The sequence below is a fragment of the Amblyraja radiata genome, chromosome 47 (genome assembly GCF_010909765.2).
Source record: "Amblyraja radiata isolate CabotCenter1 chromosome 47, sAmbRad1.1.pri, whole genome shotgun sequence".
Classification (NCBI taxonomy): domain Eukaryota; kingdom Metazoa; phylum Chordata; class Chondrichthyes; order Rajiformes; family Rajidae; genus Amblyraja; species Amblyraja radiata.
Genome location: NC_046002.1, coordinates 5,769,765 through 5,791,686, shown reverse-complemented (window position 1 = coordinate 5,791,686; position 21,922 = coordinate 5,769,765). Strand labels below are relative to the sequence as shown.

Here is a 21,922-nt window from a genome sequence, read left to right as displayed (position 1 = left end):
GGCAGTAGTGAGCTCCACACCCCAGAGAGGCAGTAGTGAACAGACTCCACACACTAGTGGGGCAGTAGTGAACAGACTCCACACACTAGTGGGGCAGTAGTGAACAGACTCCACACACTAGGGGCAGTAGAGCATCACACTTGGACGGGCAGTAGTGAGCACACACTAGAGGGGAAGTAGTGAAGACTCTGCACAAGAGGGAAAGTAGTGAGGGAGCTACACACACTAGTGGGGTAGTAGTGAGCTGCACACACACACACTCACACACACACACACACACACACACACACTCACACACACCACACACTCACACACACACGTACACGTACACACACTCACGCACACACGTACACACGTACACACGTACACACGTACACACACACACACACACACACACACACACACACACACACACCACACACTCACACACACACGTACATGTACACACACTCACGCACACACGTACACACATACACTCACACTAACATACACTCACACAAAAACACACACACATATACACACACACACGTACACTCACACACAAGTACACACACACGTACACACTCACACACAAGTACACACACGTACACACTCACACACACACACACATGTACACACTCACACACAAGTACACACACACACGTACACACACACGTACACTCACACACACACACACGTACACTCACACACAAGTACACACACACACGTACACACACACGTACACTCACACATGCACACACACACACATGCACACACACACACACACACACACGCACACACACACAGCAATGAAGCTTTTCACTGTTCCTCGAGCAATCCACCTTAAGTGGGAAGTTCCATCTTAAGAAGACAGGGCTGGGTTAAGGAGGTGAGCTGGAGATAGAGGCTTCCTTTGGCCAGGGAGGTGTGGAGACAGGAGACAGTGCCAACACTTCCATCCACAGAGCCTCGCACACCAACTAGTCCTCATCTCCTGAGCCCTGGCCATCGCGACAGCATGCAGCTGGGAACATTGGCGTTAGCAACCTGCAATCTTCTCCTGATCCTTCCAGCTGCCTGTGTGGAGAGAGGTGGGTGTTTTTCCTTCATAACCAAACCCAATATTTAACCTTGATCCCTGGGATGGCGGGACTGTCATATGAGGAAAGATTGAAAAGACTGGGCTTGTGTTCACTGGAGTTTAGAAGGATGAGGGGAGGGATCTTATAGAAATGTATAAAATTATAAAAGGACTGGACAAGCTAGAAGCAGGAAAAATGTTCCCAATGTGGGGGAGTCCAGAACCAGGGGCCACACAGTCTTAGAATAAAGGGGAGGCCATTTAAGACGGAGGTGAGAAAAAACTTTTTCACCCAGAGAGTTGTGAATTTGTGGAATTCCCTGCCACAGAGGGCAGTGGAGGCCAAGTCACTGGATGGATTTAAGAGAGAGTTAGATAGAGCTCTAGGGGCTAGTGGAATCGAGGGATATGGGGAGAAGGCAGGCACGGGTTATTGATTGGGGACGATCAGCCGCGATCGTCCCCAATCATAATAAGGAATAAGGAGTAAGCCATGTAGAACGGAGACGAGGAAACACTTTTTCTCACAGAGAGTTGCGAGTCTGTGGAATTCTCTGCCTCAGAGGGCGGTGGAGGCAGGTTCTCTGGATGCTTTCAAGAGAGAGCTAGATAGGGCTCTTAAAGATAGCGGAGTCAGGGGATATGGAGAGAAGGCAGGAACAGGTTATTGATTGGGGACGATCAGCCATGATCACATTGAATGGCGGTGCTGGCTCGAAGGGCCGAATGTCCTCCTCTGGTACCTATTTTCTATGTTTCTATGTCTATGAGCCACAAGGAACTGCAGATGCCGGGCTCTGGAGAAGGGTCTCGACCCAAAACGTCGCCCGTTCCTTCTCTCCAGAGACTCTGCCCGTCCCGCTGAGTTACTCCAGCTTTCTATGTCTACCTTTGGTTTAAACCAGCATCTGCAGTTCCTTCCCACACACAACTGAAGTCCCTTGGTTTAGTTTAGATTAAAGTCGAGGTACAGTGAAAAGCTTTTTGTGTTGCGTGCTAACCAGTCAGCGGAAAGACAATACATGATTACAATCGGGCCGTCCACAGTGTACAGATATACGGGATAAGGGCGCAACGGTAGAATCGCAACCTCACAGCGCCGGAGACCCGGGTTCGATCCCGACTACGGGTGCTGTCTGTACGGAGTTTGCACGTTCTCTCCCCGTGACCTGCGTGGGTTTTCACCGGTTACAAGGTTAATTCCAGGGATGGCGGGAGGAGTATAAGGAGCAAAGAGGTCCTTCTGCAGTAGTACAGGGCCCTAGTGAGACCACGCCTGGAGTATTGTGTGCAGTTTTGGTCCCCTAATTTGAGGAAGGACATTCTTGTTATTGAGGGAGCCCAGCGTAGGTTCTCCAGGTTAATTCCCGGGATGGCGGGACTGTCATACGCTGAGAGAATGGAGCGGCTGGGCTTGTACACTCTGGAGTTTAGAAGGATGAGAGGAGATCTCATTGAAACATATAAGATTGTTAAGGGCTTGGACACGTTAGAGGCAGGAAACATGTTCCCGATGTTGGGGGAGTCCAGAACCAGGGGCCACAGTTTAAGAATAAGGAGTAAGCCATTTAGAACGGAGATGAGGAAACACTTTTTCTCACAGAGAGTGGTGAATTCTCTGCCTCAGAGGGCGGTGGAGGCAGGTTCTCTGGATGCTTTCAAGAGAGAGCTAGATAGGGCTCTTAAAAATAGCGGAGTCAGGGGATATGGGGAGAAGGCAGGAACGGGGTACTGATTGTGGATGATCAGCCATGATCACATTGAATGGTGGTGCAGGATCGAAGGGCTGAATGGCCTCTACTCCTGCACCTATTTTCTATGTTTCTATGTTTTCCCTCTGGCGGCAAAAGCTTTTCACTGTACCTCGGTACACGTGACAATAAACTGAATTGTAACTGAAACTCTACAAGGTCGCCCCTCATCCTCCTGCGCTCCAGGGAATAGAGTCCCAGCCCTGCCCCAACCTCTCCCTGTAGTTCAGGACTAACTCGGCCCCTTAATGCTGTAGCTGGAACTCGATTAGTTTGGTTTTATGGAGCTAATTCTTTTTTTCTTCTTACAGCAAACCATTGGGAATATGATGGTAAGTTTCAATGCAACATCCATCATTCTGTTTCTCTTTATTTTTCTATCCTTAAAGCACCGACTGTGTGTGTCTGAGTCCCGGGAGAGTCTGTGTGTGTGTGTGTGTGTGTGTGATGGGTCTCTCCCCTCTCCTCCCTCCTCCCTCTCCTGTGTCTCTTCTCTCTCTCTCTCTCCTTTTCCTCCTCTCCTCTCTCTCCTCCTCTCCCTCCTCCCTCCTTTCTCTTTCTCGCTCCCTCTCTCCTCCTCTCCCTCTCCTCCATCTCTCTCCCCTCTCCTCCTTCCTCTCTCTATCTCTCCTCCTCTCCCTCTCCTCTCTTCTCTCACTCTCTCCTCTCCCTCTCTCCTCTCCTTCCTCTATCTCTCCTCCTTTCTCTCCCTCTCTCCTCCCTCCTTTCTCTCTCTCTCCCTCACTCCTCCTCTCTCTCTCCTCCCTCTCTCCTCCTTTCTCTTTCTCGCTCCATCTCTCCTCCTCTCTCCTTTTCCTTCTCTCTCCCTCCTCTCCTCTCTCCCCTCTCTCCTCCTCTTTCTCACCCTCTCCTCCTCTCCCTCTCCTCTCTCTTCCCTCCTCCTCCTCTCTCTCCTCTCCTCTCCTCTCCTCTCCTCTCCTCTCCTCTCCTCTCCTCTCCTCTCCTCTCCTCTCCTCTCCTCTCCTCTCCTCTCCTCTCCTCTCCTCTCTCTCTCTCCAGGGTCTCTGGGAGGTGGCCACTGGCGGGAAGAGTTCGAGCACTGCGGGAAGGAAGCCCAGTCTCCCGTGAACATCCGCTCACAAGACGCCCACTTTGACCCCACGCTGAAGCCCGTGCGTCTGAAGGGCTTCACCGCCCGGCCCGGACCCACGTACACCCTCCGCAACAACGGCCACACTGGTAAGGACCTCACCCCCTTGACAATAGACGCAGGAGGAGGCCATTCGGTCCTTCGAGCCAGCACCGCCATTCATTGTGATCATGGCTGATCGTCCCCAATCAATAACCCGTGCCTGCCTTCTCCCCATACCCCTTGATTCCACTAGCCCCTAGACCTCTATCTAACTCTCTCTTAAATCCATCCAGTGACTTGGCCTCCACTGCCCTCTGTGGCAGGGAATTCCACAAATTCACAACTCTCTGGGTGAAAAAGTATTTTTCCCACCTCAGTCTTAAATGGCCTCCCCTTTATTCTAAGACTGTGTGTGGCCCCTGGTTCTGGACTCACCCAACATTGGGAACATTTTTCCTGCATCTCGCTTGTCCAGTCCTTTTATAATTTTATATGTTTCTATAAGATCCCCCCCCCCTCCCCCCTCATCCTTCTAAACTCCAGTGAATACAAGCCCAGTCTTTTCAATCTTTCCTCATATGACAGTCCCGCCATCCCAGGGATCGATCTCGTGAACCTACGCTGCACTCCCTCAATCACAAGGATGTCCTTCCTCAAATTAGGAGACCAAAACTGTACGCAATACTCCAGATGTGGTCTCACCAGAGCCCTGTACAACTGCAGAAGAACCTCTCTACTCCTATACTGAAATCCTCTTGTTATGAAGGCCAACATTCCATTAGCTTTCTTCACTGCTGTACCTGCAAGCCAACTTTCAGTGACCGGTGTACAAGGACACCCAGGTCTCGCTGCACCTCCCCCCTTACCTAACCTAACCCCATTGAGATAATAATCTGCCCCCTTGTTTTTGCCGCCAAAGTGGATAACCTCACATTTATCTATATTATGCTGCATCTGCCACATCTGCCCACTCACTCAACCTGTCCAGGTCACCCTGCAACCTCCTAACACCCTCTTGACAATTTACACCGCCATCCCTGGGATCGACCTCGTGAACCTACGCTGCACTGCCTCAATCGGATCAGCTTGTACTCGCTAGAATTTAGGAGATTGAGGGGGGGATCTTATAGAAACGTACAAAATTCTTAAGGGGTTGGACAGGCTAGATGCAGGAAGATTGTTCCCGATGTTGGGGAAGTCCAGGACAAGGGGTCACAGTTTAAGGATAAGGGGGAAATCCTTTGTGACCGAGATGAGAAAAGCATTTTTCACACAGAGAGTGGTGAATCTCGGGAACTCTCTGCCACAGAAGGTAGTTGAGGCCACAGTCCATTGGCTATATTTAAGAGGGAGTTAGATGTGGCCCTTGTGGCTAAAGGGATCAGGGGGTATGGAGAGAAGGCAGGGATGGGATACTGAGTTGGATAATCAGCCATGATCATATTGAATGGCGGTGCAGGCTCGAAGGGCCGAATGGCCTACTCCTGCACCTATATTTCTATGTTTCTAATCACAAGGATGTCCTTCCTCAAATTAGGTCCAGAGGGGGTTACAGGGGCAGGGGGTGGTGGGGGTTGTTATCATGTCTCCAGTTTCTAACCCGCCCTCTCCATCTTGTCCCCACTGCCCCAGTACAGATGAGTCTCCCCTCCACCCTGGCTATCACGAGCCTGCCCAGGCAGTTCACTGCCTCCCAGCTACATCTGCACTGGGGTAGCTCACAGTGGCCGCGTGGATCGGAACACCTCATCGACGGTCAGAGATCCTCGGCAGAGGTAAGGAACCTCCCTCTTCCCTCTTCCCACCATCTCCGGAGAGACGTTTCGGGTCGAGACCCTTCTTCAGTCTGATTCAAGATTCAACAGAGTTGAATTCCCTGCCTCAGAGGCCGGTTCTCTGGATGCTTTCAACAGAGAGCTAGATAGGGCTCTTAAAAATAGCGGAGTCAGGGGATATGGGGAGAAGGCAGGAACGGGGTACTGATTGGGGATGATCAGCCATGATCAGCCATGATCACATTGAATGGCGGTGCTGGCTCATAGGGCCGAATGGCCTACTCCTGCACCTATTGTCTATTGTCAATAAGTTGAGGGAGTGCAGCTTAGGTTCACCAGGTTAATTCCCAGGATGGCGGGACTGTCATATGCTGAGAGAATGGAGGGGCTGGGCTTGTACACTCTGGAGTTTAGAAGGATGAGAGGATATCTTATTGAAACATATAGATTGTTAAGGGTTTGAACACGCTAGAGGCAGGAAACATGTTCCCGATGTTGGGGGAGTCCAGAACCAGGGGCCACAGTTTAAGAATAAGGGGTAAAAGGCATTTAGAACGGAGACGAGGAAACACTTTTTCTCACAGAGAGTGGTGAGTCTGTGGAATTCTCTGCCTCAGAGGGCGGTGGAGGCCGTTTCTCTGGATACTTTCAAGAGAGAGCTAGATAGGGCTCTTAAAGATAGCGGAGTCAGGGGATATGGGGAGAAGGCAGGAACGGGGTACTGATTGGGGATGATCGGCCATGATCACATTGAATGGCGGTGCTGGCTCGAAGGGCCAAATGGCCTCTACTCCTGCACCTATTGTCTATTTATTGTCATGTGTCCCAGATAGGACAATGAAATTCTTGCTTTGCTTCAGCACAACAGAATATAGTAGGCATGAATAAGTACAGAACAGATCAGTGTGTCCATATACCATTGAATATATATATATATATATACACATATACACACATAAATAACCAGATATAGTGCAATAGGCTATTAATGTTCAGAGTTTTGTTTGAGTTGAGTTTAATAGTCTGATGGCTGTGGGGAAGTAGCTATTCCTGAACCTGGATGTTGCAGATTTCAGGCTCCTGTACCTTCTACCTGAAGGCAGCGGAGAGATGAGTGTGTGGCCAGGATGGTGTGGGTCCTTGATGATGCTGCCAGCCTTTTTGAGGCAGCGACTGCGATAGATCCCTTCGATGGTGGGGAGGTCAGAGCCGATGATGGACTGGGCAGGGGTCACAACTTTTTGCAGCCTTTTCCGCTCCTGGGCACTCAAGTTGCCGAACCAAGCCACGATGCAACCGGTCAGCATGCTCTCCACTGTGCACCTGTAGAAGTTCGAGAGAGTCCTCCTTGACATTCCGACTCTCCGTAAACTTCTCAGGAAGTAGAGGTGCTGATGTGCTTTCTTTATAATTGCATCAGTGTTCTGGGACCAGGAGAGATCTTCAGAGATGTGCACGCCCAGGAATTTGAAGCTCTTGACCCTTTTCACCATCGACCCGTTGATATAAACGGGGCTGTGGGTACCCACCCTACTCCTTCCAAAGTCCACAATCAGTTCCTTGGTTTTGCTGGTGTTGAGGACCAGGTTATTGTGCTGGCACCATATGGACAGTTGCTCGATCTCTCTTCCATACTCTGACTCATCCCCATCAGTGATACGCCCCACAACAGTGGTGTCGTCGGCGAACTTGATGATGGATTTCGCACTATGACCGGCTACGCAGTCATGAGTATAGAGTGAGTACAGCAGGGGGCTGAGCACGCAGCCCTGAGGTGCTCCCGTGCTGATTGTTATCGAGGACGACACATTTCCACCAATACCAGGCTGAGAGTCAGAGGAGAGGGAATCGGGAGATATGGAAGGGTATGGTGTGAAAATGAGACATCAAAGATGTCCAAAATCATGAGAGGAATAGATCGGGTAGAGTCTCTTGCCCAGAGTAGGGGAATCGAGGACCAGAGGACATGGGTTCAAGGTGAAGGGGAAAAGATTTAATAGGAATCTGAGGGGTAACTTTTACCACACAGAGGGTGGTGGGTGTATGGAACGAGCTGCCGGAGGAGGTAGTTGAGGCTGGGACTATCCCAACTGAGGCCTGATCATAGTTTGGTTTATTTTCCAGCTTCACGTGGTTCTTTACAACTCGGATAAATATCGGAATGTGTCGGAAGCCATGAGGAAGCCAAACGGGCTGGCAGTCCTGGCGATTCTGCTGGAGGTGAGGCCATCGAGAGTCATAGAGTGATACAGTGTGGAAACAGGCCCTTCGGCCCAACTCGCCCACACTGGCCAACATGCCCCATTTACACTAGTCCCACCTGCCTGCGTTTGGCCCATATCCCTCCAAGCCTGTCCTATCCATGTACCTGGTGGACAAAAGTGCTGGAGAAACTCAGCGGGTGCGGCAGCATCTATGGAGCGAAGGAAATAGGCAACGTTTCGGGCCGAAGCCCTTCTTCAGACTGAATAATAGGCAACATTTCGGGCCAAAACCCTTCTTCAGACTATCCATGTACCTGTCCAACTGTTTCTTAAACGATGGGATAGTCCCAGCCTCACTACCTCCTCTGGCAGCTCGTTCCATACACCCACCACCCTGTGTGTGAAAAGTTCCCCTTTAAATCTTCCCCTTCACCTTGAACCTATGTCCTCTTTCCTCGATTTCCCCACTCTTGAGTAAAAGACTCTGTGCATCTACCCGATCTATTCCTCTCATGATTTTGTACACCTCTATAAGATCTCCCCTCATCCTCCTACGCTCCATGGAATAGAGTCCCAGCCCTGCCCCAACCTCTCCCTGTAGCTCAGGCCCCTCGAGTCCCGGCAACATCCTCGTAAATCTTCTCTGAACCTTTTCAAGATTGACAATATCTTTCCTGTAACATGGTGCCCAGAACTGAACACAATATTCTAAATGTGGTCACATCAACGTCCCCAATAAACAATGATTTATTCTGCATCTTCCTTGAACTTCCTCCCTTTGATGTCTTTTTCACACCTCATCCTTCCTTATCTCTGTGTCTCCCTCTCTCCTGACTCTCATCCTGAAGAAGGGTTCCGACCCAAAATGTTACCCCTCAGATTCCTATTAAATCTTTTCCCCTTCACCTTAAACCCATGTCCTCTGGTCCTCGATTCCCCTACTGTGGACAAGAGACTCTGTGTGTGACTACCCGATCTATTCCTCTCATGATACACCTCCAGGTAACCTGATCGGGGACCTTCAGACTATCTTTGATCGGACTTGATTCACAAAACGCTGGAGTAACTCAGCGGGACAGGCAGTATCTCTGGATGGGAAGGAATGGGCGACGTTTCAGGTTGAGACCCTTCCCTTCTCTCCGGAGATAGACAATAGGTGCAGGAGTAGGCCATTCGGCCCTTCGAGCCAGCACCGCCATTCAATGTGATCATGGCTGATCATCCCCAATCAGTACCCCGTTCCTGCCTTCTCCCCATATCCCCTGACCCCGCTATCATTAAGAGCCCTATCTAGCTCTCTCTTGAAAGCATCCAGAGAACCGACCTCCACCGCCCTCTGAGGCAGAGAATTCCACAGACTCACAACTCTCTGTGAGAAAAAGTGTTTCCTCGTCTCCGTTCTAAATGACTTACCCCTTATTCTTAAACTGTGTGTGTGTGGCCCCTGGTTCTGGACTCCCCCAACATCGGGAACATGTTTCCTGCCTCCAGCGTGTCCAATCTCCTAGTCAAGGGATATAGAGAGACATAGAACAGATGAATCAGTGCGAACTGATTCCAGCGAGTCCAGAACCAGGGGCCACACACAGTCTTAGAATAAAGGGGGAGGCCATTTAAGACTGAGGTGAGTAAAACCTTTTTCACCCAGAGAGTTGTGAATTTTTGGAATTCCCTGCCACAGAGGGCAGTGGAGGCCAAGTCACTGGATGGATTTAAGAGAGAGTTAGGGGCTAGTGGAATAAAGGGACATGGGGAGAAGGCAGGCACGGGTTATTGATTAGGGATGATCAGCAATGATCACAAGGAATGCCGGTGCTGGCTCGAAGGGCCGAATGGCCTCCTCCTGCACCTACTTTCTATGTTTCTATGAATGAAAGCTGTGCAAACAAGTAATGATGATAAAGGCATTTCAAAACTATTTTAGTCATAGCTACTTCGAAAACAAGTCTACTACTGGAGATTTCTTTTTCTATAATAGGATTGTTCGTGTAAAGAAGATTACATAACACTAATTATTACTTACTGTGCTGTGGGCTCCAGGTACCATTATAAAAGGAGAAATTATACAATCATTTCTTTGCTGACCAAACAGCTATTTAAAAATAAGTCGGAGGGCGGATGTCCTGTGGTCAAATGATTCACCTCCTGGCAAAGTGCAAAGGGAATGTCTGCGGGATTCTTTGCCTCAGAGGGTGGTGGAGGCCGGTTCTATGGTGGCTCACGATGGCTCCTTGGTTTCTTGGTCCTCCAAAATATTCCAAATGGAATTTAAACCGGAGGTGGTGGAGGGAGGACTTAAGCCAGAAAGGGTTATTGGGAAGAAAGAGCTACTTTAAATTTAGTTGCATCTGGTTGGGTAACTATAGTTTGGTGGAGTTTATTCCATGCTTTAATTGTGCGGGGGAAGAACGAATTGCTGTACACATCTGTCTTTGTAGCTGGGATCACAAATTGGATCGAATGCCCTCGTCTGCTCCTAATTGGTTTGGGTTTAGTGTAGGTTTTGTAGTCTATGTCGAGCTGACCATTTAACATTTTGTAGAAACAGGTCAAACGGTGAGCTTCACGTCTGTCAAAATGGCCGCCAATACTCAAGATGGCTGCCCAACCGGCAGTGGAGGCGGTTCTCTGGTGGTTCAAGATGGCCGCCCAAGAGAGCTAGATAGGGCTCTTAAAGATAGCGGGGTCAGGGGATATGGGGAGAAGGCAGGAACGGGGGTTCTGATTGGGGATGATCAGCCATGATCACATTGAATGGCGGTGCTGGTTCGAAGGGCCGAATGGCCTCCTCCTGCACCTATTCTCTATAATAAGGAGTAAGCCATTTAGAACGGAGGTGAGGACACACCTTTTTCTCACAGAGAGTGGTGAGTCCGTGGAATTCTCTGCCTCAGAGGGCGGTGGAGGCCGGTTCTCTGGATACTTGCAAGAGAGAGCTAGATAGGGTTCTTAAAAATAGCGGAGTCAGGGGATATGGGGAGAAGGCAGGAACGGGGGTACTGATTGGAGGATGATTAGCCATGATCACATTAAAGGGCCGAATGGCCTACTCCTGCACCTATTGTCTATTGACACACCAAGGCCTCTCCACCCTCTACTAGGCATAGTTAAGTCAGGAGTGTGTCAGATCACTCTCCGCTCTCTAGGGTGGAGTTACTCAAGAGATAGGTGCAGGAAAAATGTTCCCGATGTTGGGGGGAGTCCAGAAGCGGGGGGGGGGGGTCACACAGTTTAAGAATAAGGGGGCTGGCTCGTGACAGCCGCAATCCACAAATGAATAAACAAGCTCCTGTATTACTGAGCAACAACAAATACTGTGGTGCAATACTAACATGTACATCTATTTTTCTGTTTAATTAAGGTCGGGAAATTTAAAAACCCAGCCTATGAAAATATCCTGAGTCACTTGGAATCCATTACGTTTGCAGGTAAGGTGTCGTCAAGCTAAGTCTCTCGGCCTTTCCTTTAGACTTGAGACCAGCGATCGCCCCTACACACACACTAGTTCTATGTTATCCCACTTCACCATTCACTCCCTGCTCAGCAGGGGGCAATTTTACAGAGGGTCGGTTAAAGCAGCTCACCCTATCCACAGCAGCCCCTTTTACCTCCAGTGGCGTGTGGAGATAACATCTCCTCGGATGTTGTGCGCTTCTAAAATCCACAATCATCTCCTTAGTTTTTATGACATAGAAAACATAGAAAATAGGTGCAGGAGTAGGCCATTCGGCCCTTCGAGCCTGCACCGCCATTCAATATGATCATGGCTAATCATCCAACTCAGTATCCTGTACCTGCCTTCTCTCCATACCCCCTGATCCCTTTAGCCACAAGGGCCACATCTAACTCCCTCTTAAATATAGCCAATGAACTGTGTGGCCTCAACTACCTTCTGAGGCAGAGAATTCCAGAGATTCACCACTCTCTGTGCGAAAAGAAAAATGTTTTCCTCATCTCGGTCCTAAAAGATTTCCCCCTTATCCTTAAGCTGTGACCCCTTGTTCTGGACTTCCCCAACATCGGGAACAATCTTCCTGCATCTAGCCTGTCCAACCCCTTAAGAATTTTGTAAGTTTCTATAAGATCCCCCCTCAATCTTCTAAATTCTAGCGAGTACAAACCGAGTCTATCCAGTCTTTCTTCATATGAAAGTCCTGACATCCCAGGAATCAGTCTGGTGAACCTTCTCTGTACTCCCTCTATGGCAAGAATGTCTTTCCTCAGATTAGGAGACCAAAACTGTACGCAATACTCCAGGTGTGGTCTCACCAAGACCCTGTACAACTGCAGTAGAACCTCCCTGCTCCTATACACAAATCCTTTTGCTATGACATTCAAGAGGAGGCTGTTGTCCCGACACCAGATTGCCAGATCAGCCACCTCCTCCTGGTAGGCCTTCTCATCGTTATTTGAGATCAGGACTCCAAGAGGTTAAAAGCAAAGATCCTATAGCGGAGCAAGATAGACCACTCCTGCTAAATGCAATGGGCTGACATGTAGTCCACAGATTCACAACTCTCTTTGAAGGCAGGAACGGGGTACTGATTGGGGATGATCAGCCATGATCACATTGAATGGCGGTGCTGGCTCGAAGGGCCTACTCCTGCACCTATTGTCTATTGTCTCTGGGTGAAAAAATGTTTCCTCATCCCCTGTCTCAACGGCCTAACCCCTTATTCTTAAACTGTGTGTGTGGCCCCTGGTTCTGGACTCCCCCCAACATCGGGAACATGTTTCCTGCCTCCAGCGTGTCCAATCTCCTAGTCAAGTCAAGTCTATTCGTCACATACACACATGAGATGGGCAGAGAAATGAAAAGTGCCAATGCTCGCGGACTTTGTGCAAAAAGACAAACAAACAAACTACAAACAGCATGTAACAGATTCACATATTCTTTTCCATATTAAATATTGTGGGCGGAAGAAACAAACGTTCAGTAAAGTTAGTCCCTGGTGAGATAGGAGTTTACAGTCCGAATGGCCTCTGGGAAGAAACTCCTTCTCAACCTCTCCGTTCTCACGGCATATCAACGGAGGCGTTTGCCTGACTGTAGCAACTGGAACAGTCCGTCCATTGCAGGGGTGGAAGGGGTCTCCCATGATTTTATTGGCTCTGGAGTTGCACCTCCTGATGTATAGTTCCTGCAGGGGGGGGGGCGAGTGAAGTACCCATAGTGTGTTCGGCCGAACGCACTACTCTCTGCAGAGCCTTCTTGTCCTTGGCAGAGCAATTCCCAAACCAGATGGTAATATTTCCGGACAAGATGCTTTCCACAGCCGCTGAGTAGAAGCACTGGAGGATCCTCGGAGACACTCCGAATTTCCTCAATTGCCCGAGGTGGTAAAGGCGCTGCCTTGCCTTACTCACGAGTGCTGAGGCGTGTGATGTCCATGTCATATCCTCAGAGATGTGGACTCCCAGATATTTAAAACAGCTCACCCTGTCACCCTATAGGGGACGTTTCGGATCGAGACCTTTCTTCAGCGCTCGGCAGCTAGCTACAGGTTCTCCTCAAAGTCCTCAACGACCTCCTCACCTCTGCTGACACTGGTTCCCTCAACATCCTCATCCTCCTCGACCTGAGCGCAGCCTTCGATACAGTGAACCATAACATCCTGCTCACCAGACTCAAAGACCTCGGCATTGAAGGCTCTGCACTCAGCTGGCTCCGTTCCTACCTTTCCAACAGATCCCACTTCATCTCTCTCCACAACCACACCTCTGCTACAGCCGCAGTCACTCAAGGCGTTCCCCAAGGCTCCGTATTCGGCCCCCTCCTCTTCATCATCTACATCCTCCCCCTTGGTCAGATACTCCGCCACTTCAATCTGGACTTCCACTGTTACGCTGATGACACCCAGATTTACCTCGGCACCAAATCCCCCCACAATCCCCCCCTCTCCCATATCAACTCCTGTTTGTCAGCTATAAAAACCTGGATGCAACATAATTTCCTCAAACTCAACAGCGATAAGACAGAATTCCTCCTCATAGGCTCCAAAGCCACACTCAGCAAAATCAATAACCCCACTCTCACCATCGACGGCACCACTGTCTCCCCATCTCCCCAGGCCCGCAACCTTGGCGTGATCTTTGATTCCACCCTCTCCCTTGAGCCTCACAACCGCCATGTCATTAAAACCTCCTTCTTTCATCTCCGCAACATCGCCAAACTCAGACCCTCTCTCACACCGCCTGCTGCTGACTCATCCATGCCTTCATCTCCTCCCGACTGGACTATTGCAACTCACTTCTCCTTGGCATCAGCTCCACCTACATCAACCGACTCCAACTGGTCCAGAACGCAGCCGCCCGACTCATCACCCACACCAAATCCTGGCATCACATCACTCGTCCTCAAATAACTTCACTGGCTTCCCATCTTTCACCGGATCACCTACAAAATCCTGGTCCTCACCTACAAAGCCCTCCACCATCTGGCCCCCCCATATCTCACTGACCTCCTCTCCCCCTACCAACCCTCACGGTCCCTCAGATCCACATCAGCCGGTCTCCTCTCCATCCACAAGTCCAACCTCCGCAGTTTTGGGGACAGAGCCTTCTCCAGGGCAGCTCCCAGGCTCTGGAACTCCCTCCCCCAACTGATCCGCAATTCCGTGTCCCTCACCATCTTCCAGTCCCGCCTCAAGACCCATCTCTTCACCTCTGCCTATCCTTAGCCCCACGTCCCCGTCCCTTTTCATCTGTGCATTAATTGCCTCATACTGTGTTTTGTATTGAATTCTGTCTTTACTTTGTGTACTAGTCATGTCTCTACTATTTATTTCATTCCCCTTACATGTTTTTCCTCTACATGCTCAATTTTTGTAAGGTGTCCTTGAGACTCTTGAAAGGCGCCCATAAATAAAATGTATTATTATTATTATTATTCTCCTGGTTTGTTGCGCAGGTCAGGAGGTGGAGATTCCTTCCTTTGCCGTTCGTGGGCTGCTGCCCAAACGGCTGGATCAATATTTCACCTACCGGGGGTCGCTGACCACTCCGCCTTGCTACCAGAGCGTGCGATGGATCGTGTTTCACCGGAGAGTTCTCCTCTCCCTCTCTCAGGTACCTGGGCAACCAGCGGGCATCATCTCATGAGACTTTATAGAGAAACAGGCCCTTCGGCCCTCCCAGTCCCTGCCGACCAGAGATCCTCCTAAGCGGAATAACATTTGTCGCAGGACGTAAAGCCAGTAATGACCGATCAAAGATAGTCTGAAGGTGACAGCCGCTCTCTGGCTGTGGTAGGATCCCTGGGATGGCGTGGCTGTCATATGAGGAAAGATTGAAAAGACTAGGCTTGTATTCACTGGAGTTTAGAAGGATGAGGGGAGGGGGGGGGGGGAATCTTATAGAAACATATAAAATGATAAAAAGGACTGGACAAGCTAGATGCAGGAAAAATGTTCCCAATGTTGGGCGAGTCCAGAACCAGGGGCCACACACAGTCTTAGAATAAAGGGGAGGCCATTTAAGACCGAGGTGAGAAAAAATATTTTTCGCCCAGAAAGTTGTGAATTTGTGGAATTCCCTGCCACAGAGGGCAGTGGAGGCCAAGTCACTGGATGGATTTAAGAGAGAGTTGGATGGAACTCTAGGGGCTGGTGGAATCAAGGGTTATTAATAGGGGACGATCAGCCATGATCACAATGAATGGCGGTGCTGGCTCGAAGGGCCAAATGGCCTCCTCCTGCACCTATTTTCCATGTTTCTAGCTAGCTATACTGGATACCTAGGTAGTTAGCTGGACAGCTATGTATTGGATGGCTAGATAGCTCACTAGACTGAGCTACATATTGGATAGCTAGACAGATAGCTACTGGATAGCTGGGTCGCTAGCTATGAGCTACATGCTGGATAGCTAGATGGCTACATACTGGATAGCTAGCTAGATGGCTATATCAGCAAAATAATTTGAGTATAGGAGCAGGGAGGTTCTACTGCAGTTGTACAGGGTCTTGATGAGACCACACCTGGAGTATTGCGTACAGTTTTGGTCTCCTAATCTGAGGAAAGACATTCTTGCCATAGAGGGAGTACAGAGAAGGTTCACCAGACTGATTCCTGGGATGTCAGGCCTTTCATATGAAGAAAGATTGGATAGACTCGGCTTGTACTCGCTAGAATTTAGAAGATTGAGGGGGGATCTTATAGAAACGTTCAAAATTCTCAAGGGGTTGGACAGGCTGGATGCAGGAAGATTGTTCCCGATGTTGGGGAAGTCCAGGACAAGGGGTCAGTCACAGTTTAAGGATATAGGGGAAATCCTTTAGGACCGAGATGAGAAAAACATTTTTCACACAGAGAGTGGTGAATCTCTGGAACTCTGCCACAGAAGGTAGTTGAGGCCACAGTTCATTGGCTATATTTAAGAGGGAGTTAGATGTGGCCCTTGTGGCTAAAGGGATCAGGGGGTATGGAGAGAAGGCAGGTACAGGAGGATACTGAGTTGGATGTCTATATACTGGATACCTAGGTAGTTAGCTGGACAGCTACGTATTGGATGGCTAGATAGCTCGCTAGACTGAGCTACATATTGGATAGCTAGACTGATAGCTACTGGATAGCTGGGTCGCTAGCTATGAGCTACATGCTGGATAGCTAGATAACTAGCTAGATGGCTACATACTGGATAACTTGGTAGCTGGCTCGAAGGGCAACTATTTTCTATGTTTCTATATAGGGGAGGGTGCCTAGAAATAGGGTGAATTTAGGGGAGGGCACCTGTAAATATGGATTTAGGGGAGGGCATTTAGGGGAGGGCACCCTAAATGGTGAATTAGGGGAGGGCACCTTTAAATGGTGAATTAGGGGAGGGCACCTTTAAATGGGACAGAGCTACCAGCCTTGGAGGGCATCTACCACACGCGGTGCCTCAGGAAGGCCCTCAGCATCCATAAGGACTCATCACACCCCTGCCACGGTCTGTTTCAACTACTTCCCTCCGGCAGACGTTACAAGGCCTTCTACGCCCGAACCTCCAGACTCAGGAACAGTTTTATCCCAAGAGCTATAGCGGCTCTGAACCGGCCCTAATGAGTGCCCCCCCACCCACCCCCTTTGGACAGTCTCCCTCAGATGGTCACGTCAATCAATTCAGCTTGCTTATTTATGTATTGTATTTATTTACCTTTCTTGTACATCAGTGGAGCTGCACACTAAATCTCGTTGCACTGACGTGCAATGACAATAAAAGATATATTATTATAATTATATTATGGTGAATTAGGGGAGGGCACCTTTAAATGGTGAATTAGGGGAGGGCACCTTTAAATGGTGAATTAGGGGAGGGCACCTTTAAATGGTGAATTAGGGGAGGGCACCTAATGGTGCAGTAGAGAAGGCATCTGTAAATGTAGATTTGGGGGAGAGCACCTGTAAAGGAACAATACAAGATGAGCAACAGCAACAACAGAAGCTTTACAACAACTCACTCTTAAATCCATCCAGTGATTTGGCCTCCACTGCCCTCTGGGGCAGGGAATTCCACAAATCCACAACTTGTTACACCAATCCAGGTAGCAATCTCGTATCATTCTTTCTCCCCTCATGTACCGAGGTACAGTGAAACATAGAAAATAGGTGCAGGAGTAGAGGCCATTCAGCCCTTCGAGCCTGCACCACCATTCAATATGATCATGGCTGATCACCCAAGGCTGTAGTAATAATAATAATAATGGATGGGATTTATATAGCGCCTTTCTAATACTCAAGGCGCTTTACATCGCATTATTCATTCACTCCTCAGTCACACTCGGTGGTGGTAAGCTACTTCTGTAGCCACAGCTGCCCTGGGGCAGACTGACGGAAGCGTGGCTGCCAATCTGCGCCTACGGCCCCTCCGACCACCACCAATCACTCACACACATTCACACACAGGCAAAGGTGGGTGAAGTGTCTTGCCCAAGGACACGACGACAGTATGCACTCCAAGCGGGATTCGAACCGGCTACCTTCCGGTTGCCAGCCGAACACTTAGCCCATTGTGCCATCTGTCGCCCTGTAGCGTGCTAACCAGTTAGCAGAAAGACAAAACACGATCACAATTGAGCCAGCTAGATGGCTACATCCTGACTAACTAGGTAGCTAGCGTAGGTTCACGAGATTGATCCCTGGGATGGCAGGACTGTCATATGAGGAAAGATTGAAAAGACTAGGCTTGTATTCACTGGAGTTTAGAAGGATGGGATGGGGGGGGGGGGTCTTATAGAAACATATAAAATGATAAAAGGACTGGACAGGCTAGATGCAGGAAAAATGTTCCCAATGTTGGGCGAGTCCAGAACCAGGGGGCCTCGCACACCAACTAGTCCTCATCTCCTGAGCCCTGGCCATCGCGACAGCATGCAGCTGGGAACATTGGCGTTAGGAACCTGCAATCTTCTCCTGATCCTTCCAGCTGCCTGTGTGGAGAGAGGTGGGTGTTTTTCTTCATAACCAAACCCGATATTTAACCTTGATCCCTGGGATGGTGGGACTGTCATATGAGGAAAGATTGAAAAGACTGGGCTTGTGTTCACTGGGGTTTAGAAGTGTGAGGGGGGATCTTATAGAAACATATAAAATGATAAAAGGACTGGACAAGCTAGATGCAGGAAAAATGTTCCCAATGTTGGGCGAGTCCAGAACCAGGGGCCACACAGTCTTAGAATAAAGGGGAGGCCATTTAAGACCGAGGTGAGATAAAAACGTTCTCAAATTGTGTATTTGTGGAATTCCCTGCCACAGAGGGCAGTGGAGGCCAAATCACTGGACGGATTTAAGAGAGAGTTAGATAGAGCTCTAGGGGCTGGTGGAGTCAAGGGATACGGGGAGAAGGCAGGCACGGGTTATTGATTGGGCCTTGATCACAATGACTCGAAGGGCCGAATGGCCTCCTCCTGCACCTATTTTCTATGTTTCTATGCTCCACCAAAGTTGTTGAGAAATGACTTCCACCTCGCCCACAGCTCAAGACCCTGCGCACGGGCGTGTTCCGCACGCACGCCGGCACGTTGCCACGGCTACCCCTGGTCAACAACCGCCGGGAGGTGCAGCCCCTCAGGAACAGGAAGGTGAAGGCATCTTTTGTCGTGGGTAAGCAGCCCTCTCTCTCTCTCTCTCTCTCTCTCCACCGACCGTCTGCTGGAGTTGTCTCCATGGATGGAAAGCTTGGCGGGATAATACAATACAAATTTATTGTCATTTGAACCTCAAAAGAAGTTCCAACGAAATTTGGTTTCTGCAGTTATACAAGAACCAATAATAATAATAATAATAATAAATTTTATTTATGGGCGCCTTTCAAGAGTCTCAAGGACACCTTACAAAAATTGAGCATGTAGAGGAAAAACATGTAAGGGGAATGAAATAAATAGTAGAGACATGACTAGTACACAAAGTAAAGACAGAATTCAATACAAAACACAGTATGAGGCAATTAATGCACAGATGAAAAGGGACGGGGACGTGGGGCTAAGGATAGGCAGAGGTGAAGAGATGGGTCTTGAGGCGGGACTGGAAGATGGTGAGGGACACGGAATTGTGGATCTAACCAAGACACACAATTTACACAAACATCCATCACAGCGAATCTCCTGGGTTGACAAAAGTGCTGGAGAAACTCAGCGGGTGCAGCAGCATCTATGGAGCAAAGGAAATAGTCTGAAGAAGGGTTTCGGCCCGAAACGTTGCCTATTTCCTTCGCTCCATAGATGCAGACACACCCGCTGAGTTTCTCCAGCACTTTAGTCTACCTTCGATTTTCCAGCATCTGCAGTTCCTTCTTAAACACAGTGAATCTCCTCCTCACTGTGATGGAAGGCAAAGTCTTGTCTCTCCCCTGTGTTGTGTTCTTCTCCCGAAGTTAAAACCCCCGGCAGGCGATGGTACGTCCCGCGGCCGTTAAAGCGATGTCAGGCCCTGCTCCGGTTCACCCCCAACCCTGCAACTCGGGCGGGAGAAGTTGCCGTTGCGGGAGCTCCGAAAAGCGGTCACCCACTAGGGACCCGCAAGCTCCCGATGTCACCGTCCACCAGGCCTGCGGCTGGAGCCTCCGACGCTCTGTAGTCGGGTCGCAGCCGCGTGCCACCACAGCTCTCCCACGCTCCGAAGCCGGCCAGCCCCGCGATGATGAGTCCGCAGGCTCCGCGACTGGAGCCCCCGGGTCGTTCCGGTTGGAGGCCGCTCCACGGTGCTAGGCCCCAACGACAACGGAGACCCGACAGGGAAAAGGTCAGGTCCCCCGTACAGGGAAGAGATTTAAAAGTTTCCTCCACCCCCCTCCCCGCCTATACACAGCTAAAAACAATATAAAAACCACAACAAACTATACATTCAATGGGACAATAAATATATAACAAATAAAAATAGACAGACGGACTGTCTTAGAGGATAAAGTGTTAGAGAGAGTGAGTGAGTGAGTGAGTGAGTGAGTGAGTGAGTGAGTGAGTGTGAAAGAACTGCAGATGCAATTGCAGAAGGTAATAATAATAATAATGGATGGGATTTATATAGCGCCTTTCTAATACTCAAGGCGCTTTACATCGCATTATTCATTCACTCCTCAGTCACACTCGGTGGTGGTAAGCTACTTCTGTAGCCACAGCTGCCCTGGGGCAGACTGATGGAAGCGTGGCTGCCAATCTGCGCCTACGGCCCCTCCGACCACCACCAATCACTCACACACATTCACACACAGGCAAAGGTGGGTGAAGTGTCTTGCCCAAGGACACAACGACAGTACACACACACACACACACACTGTATCTATACACTAAATGGCTCGATTGTAATCATGTGTTGTCTTTTGGCTGACTGGTTGGCACGCAACAAAAGATTTTCACTGTACCTCGGTACACGGGACAATAAACTCAACTCACACACACGTATACACACACACACACACACACGTGTATACACACACGTATACATACATATATATAACATCTGAAGAAGGGTCTCGCTCCGAAACGTCACCCATTCCTTCTCTCCAGAGATGCTGCCTGTCCCGCTGAGTTACTCCAGCATTTGTCTACCTTCGATTTAAACCAGCATCTGCAGTTCTTTCCTACACATATATAATATATACACATAAATGCACGTATACATTATAAAACACAAAACCAATGCCCCCAAGTCCATGTGGTTCAGAGCTTATTTGGAGGCTGTCGTGTTTAATAGCCTGACGGCTGTAGGGAAGGAGCTGTTCCTGAACATGGACTTTACAGTTTTCAGGCTCTTGTGCTTTCTTCCCGGTGGCAGGGGTGGCAGGGCTGGTACCCGGGCCTTGCCTTGGATGTGCTGAGGCTCGGCACGTCCACCCGGTGGGTCCTGTCGGCGCGGTGGATGCGTGACCCCGGGCTGACCGCCACCTTCCTCTTGTCGTTCCGCAGGCTGGGCGATCAGCTTCCGCCGGGCGGTGAGGAAGCTGCTGAAGATGCTGTCCGTCAACATGCGGCACTGAGCCGTGGGTTCCGTCCCGTCCCGTCCCATCCGATCCGTAACTCTCCGCGTCTCTGGAGGCCCAGCCATCTCCCGCCCTCTCGTGGGGTTGCGGGGGGGGGGGGGGCCGGGACTGGCAGTGGATCAGGCAAAGCTTGTCTCGCTTGTCTTCCATCAGAGATGTTGCCCCCCACCCCCTCCCCATCCTCCGTCTTACCGCTTTGCTTCTCTGCATTCCCTTTCCACCTCCACTACACCTCCCCCCCCCACTCCCCTCCACCCACACCCCAGTCGACACCAAACTCCCCCTCCCCACTCCACTCCCCTCCCCCTTCTCCCACCCCCTCCCCAAATGACTCCAAACCCCCCTCCACTACACTCCCCTCCACCCTCTCCCACCACCCCTCCCCCCTCCATTCCAGTCCCCCACTCCTCCACCCCACCCACTCTCCCCTCCCCCTCCGCTACCCTCTCCCCATCCAACTCCCACTCGCTCCATTCGACTCCCCCCTGCCCACTCGACTCCACTCCCCCCTACCCCATTCGACTCCCCCCCAACCCCACTCCTCTACTCCAAATCCCCCCTCCACTACCCTCCTCCCCACCCCACTCCC

The 21,922-nt window shown here is 50.0% G+C and overlaps 1 protein-coding gene across 1 annotated transcript; it reads left to right on the top strand.

Annotated features, from left to right (window-relative positions):
• The first annotated feature begins 832 nt into the window (after window positions 1-832).
• ca14 (carbonic anhydrase 14) lies at window positions 833-21,578 on the top strand. The gene is made up of 9 exons (XM_033015901.1): window positions 833-1,070; window positions 3,123-3,143; window positions 3,832-4,011; window positions 5,537-5,679; window positions 7,804-7,899; window positions 11,245-11,311; window positions 14,794-14,951; window positions 18,836-18,962; window positions 21,260-21,578. The coding sequence occupies exons 1-9, from the start codon at window positions 998-1,000 to the stop codon at window positions 21,328-21,330; spliced, it is 936 nt and encodes a 311-aa protein (XP_032871792.1). The 5' UTR covers window positions 833-997; the 3' UTR covers window positions 21,331-21,578.
• The last annotated feature ends 344 nt before the right edge of the window (window positions 21,579-21,922 follow it).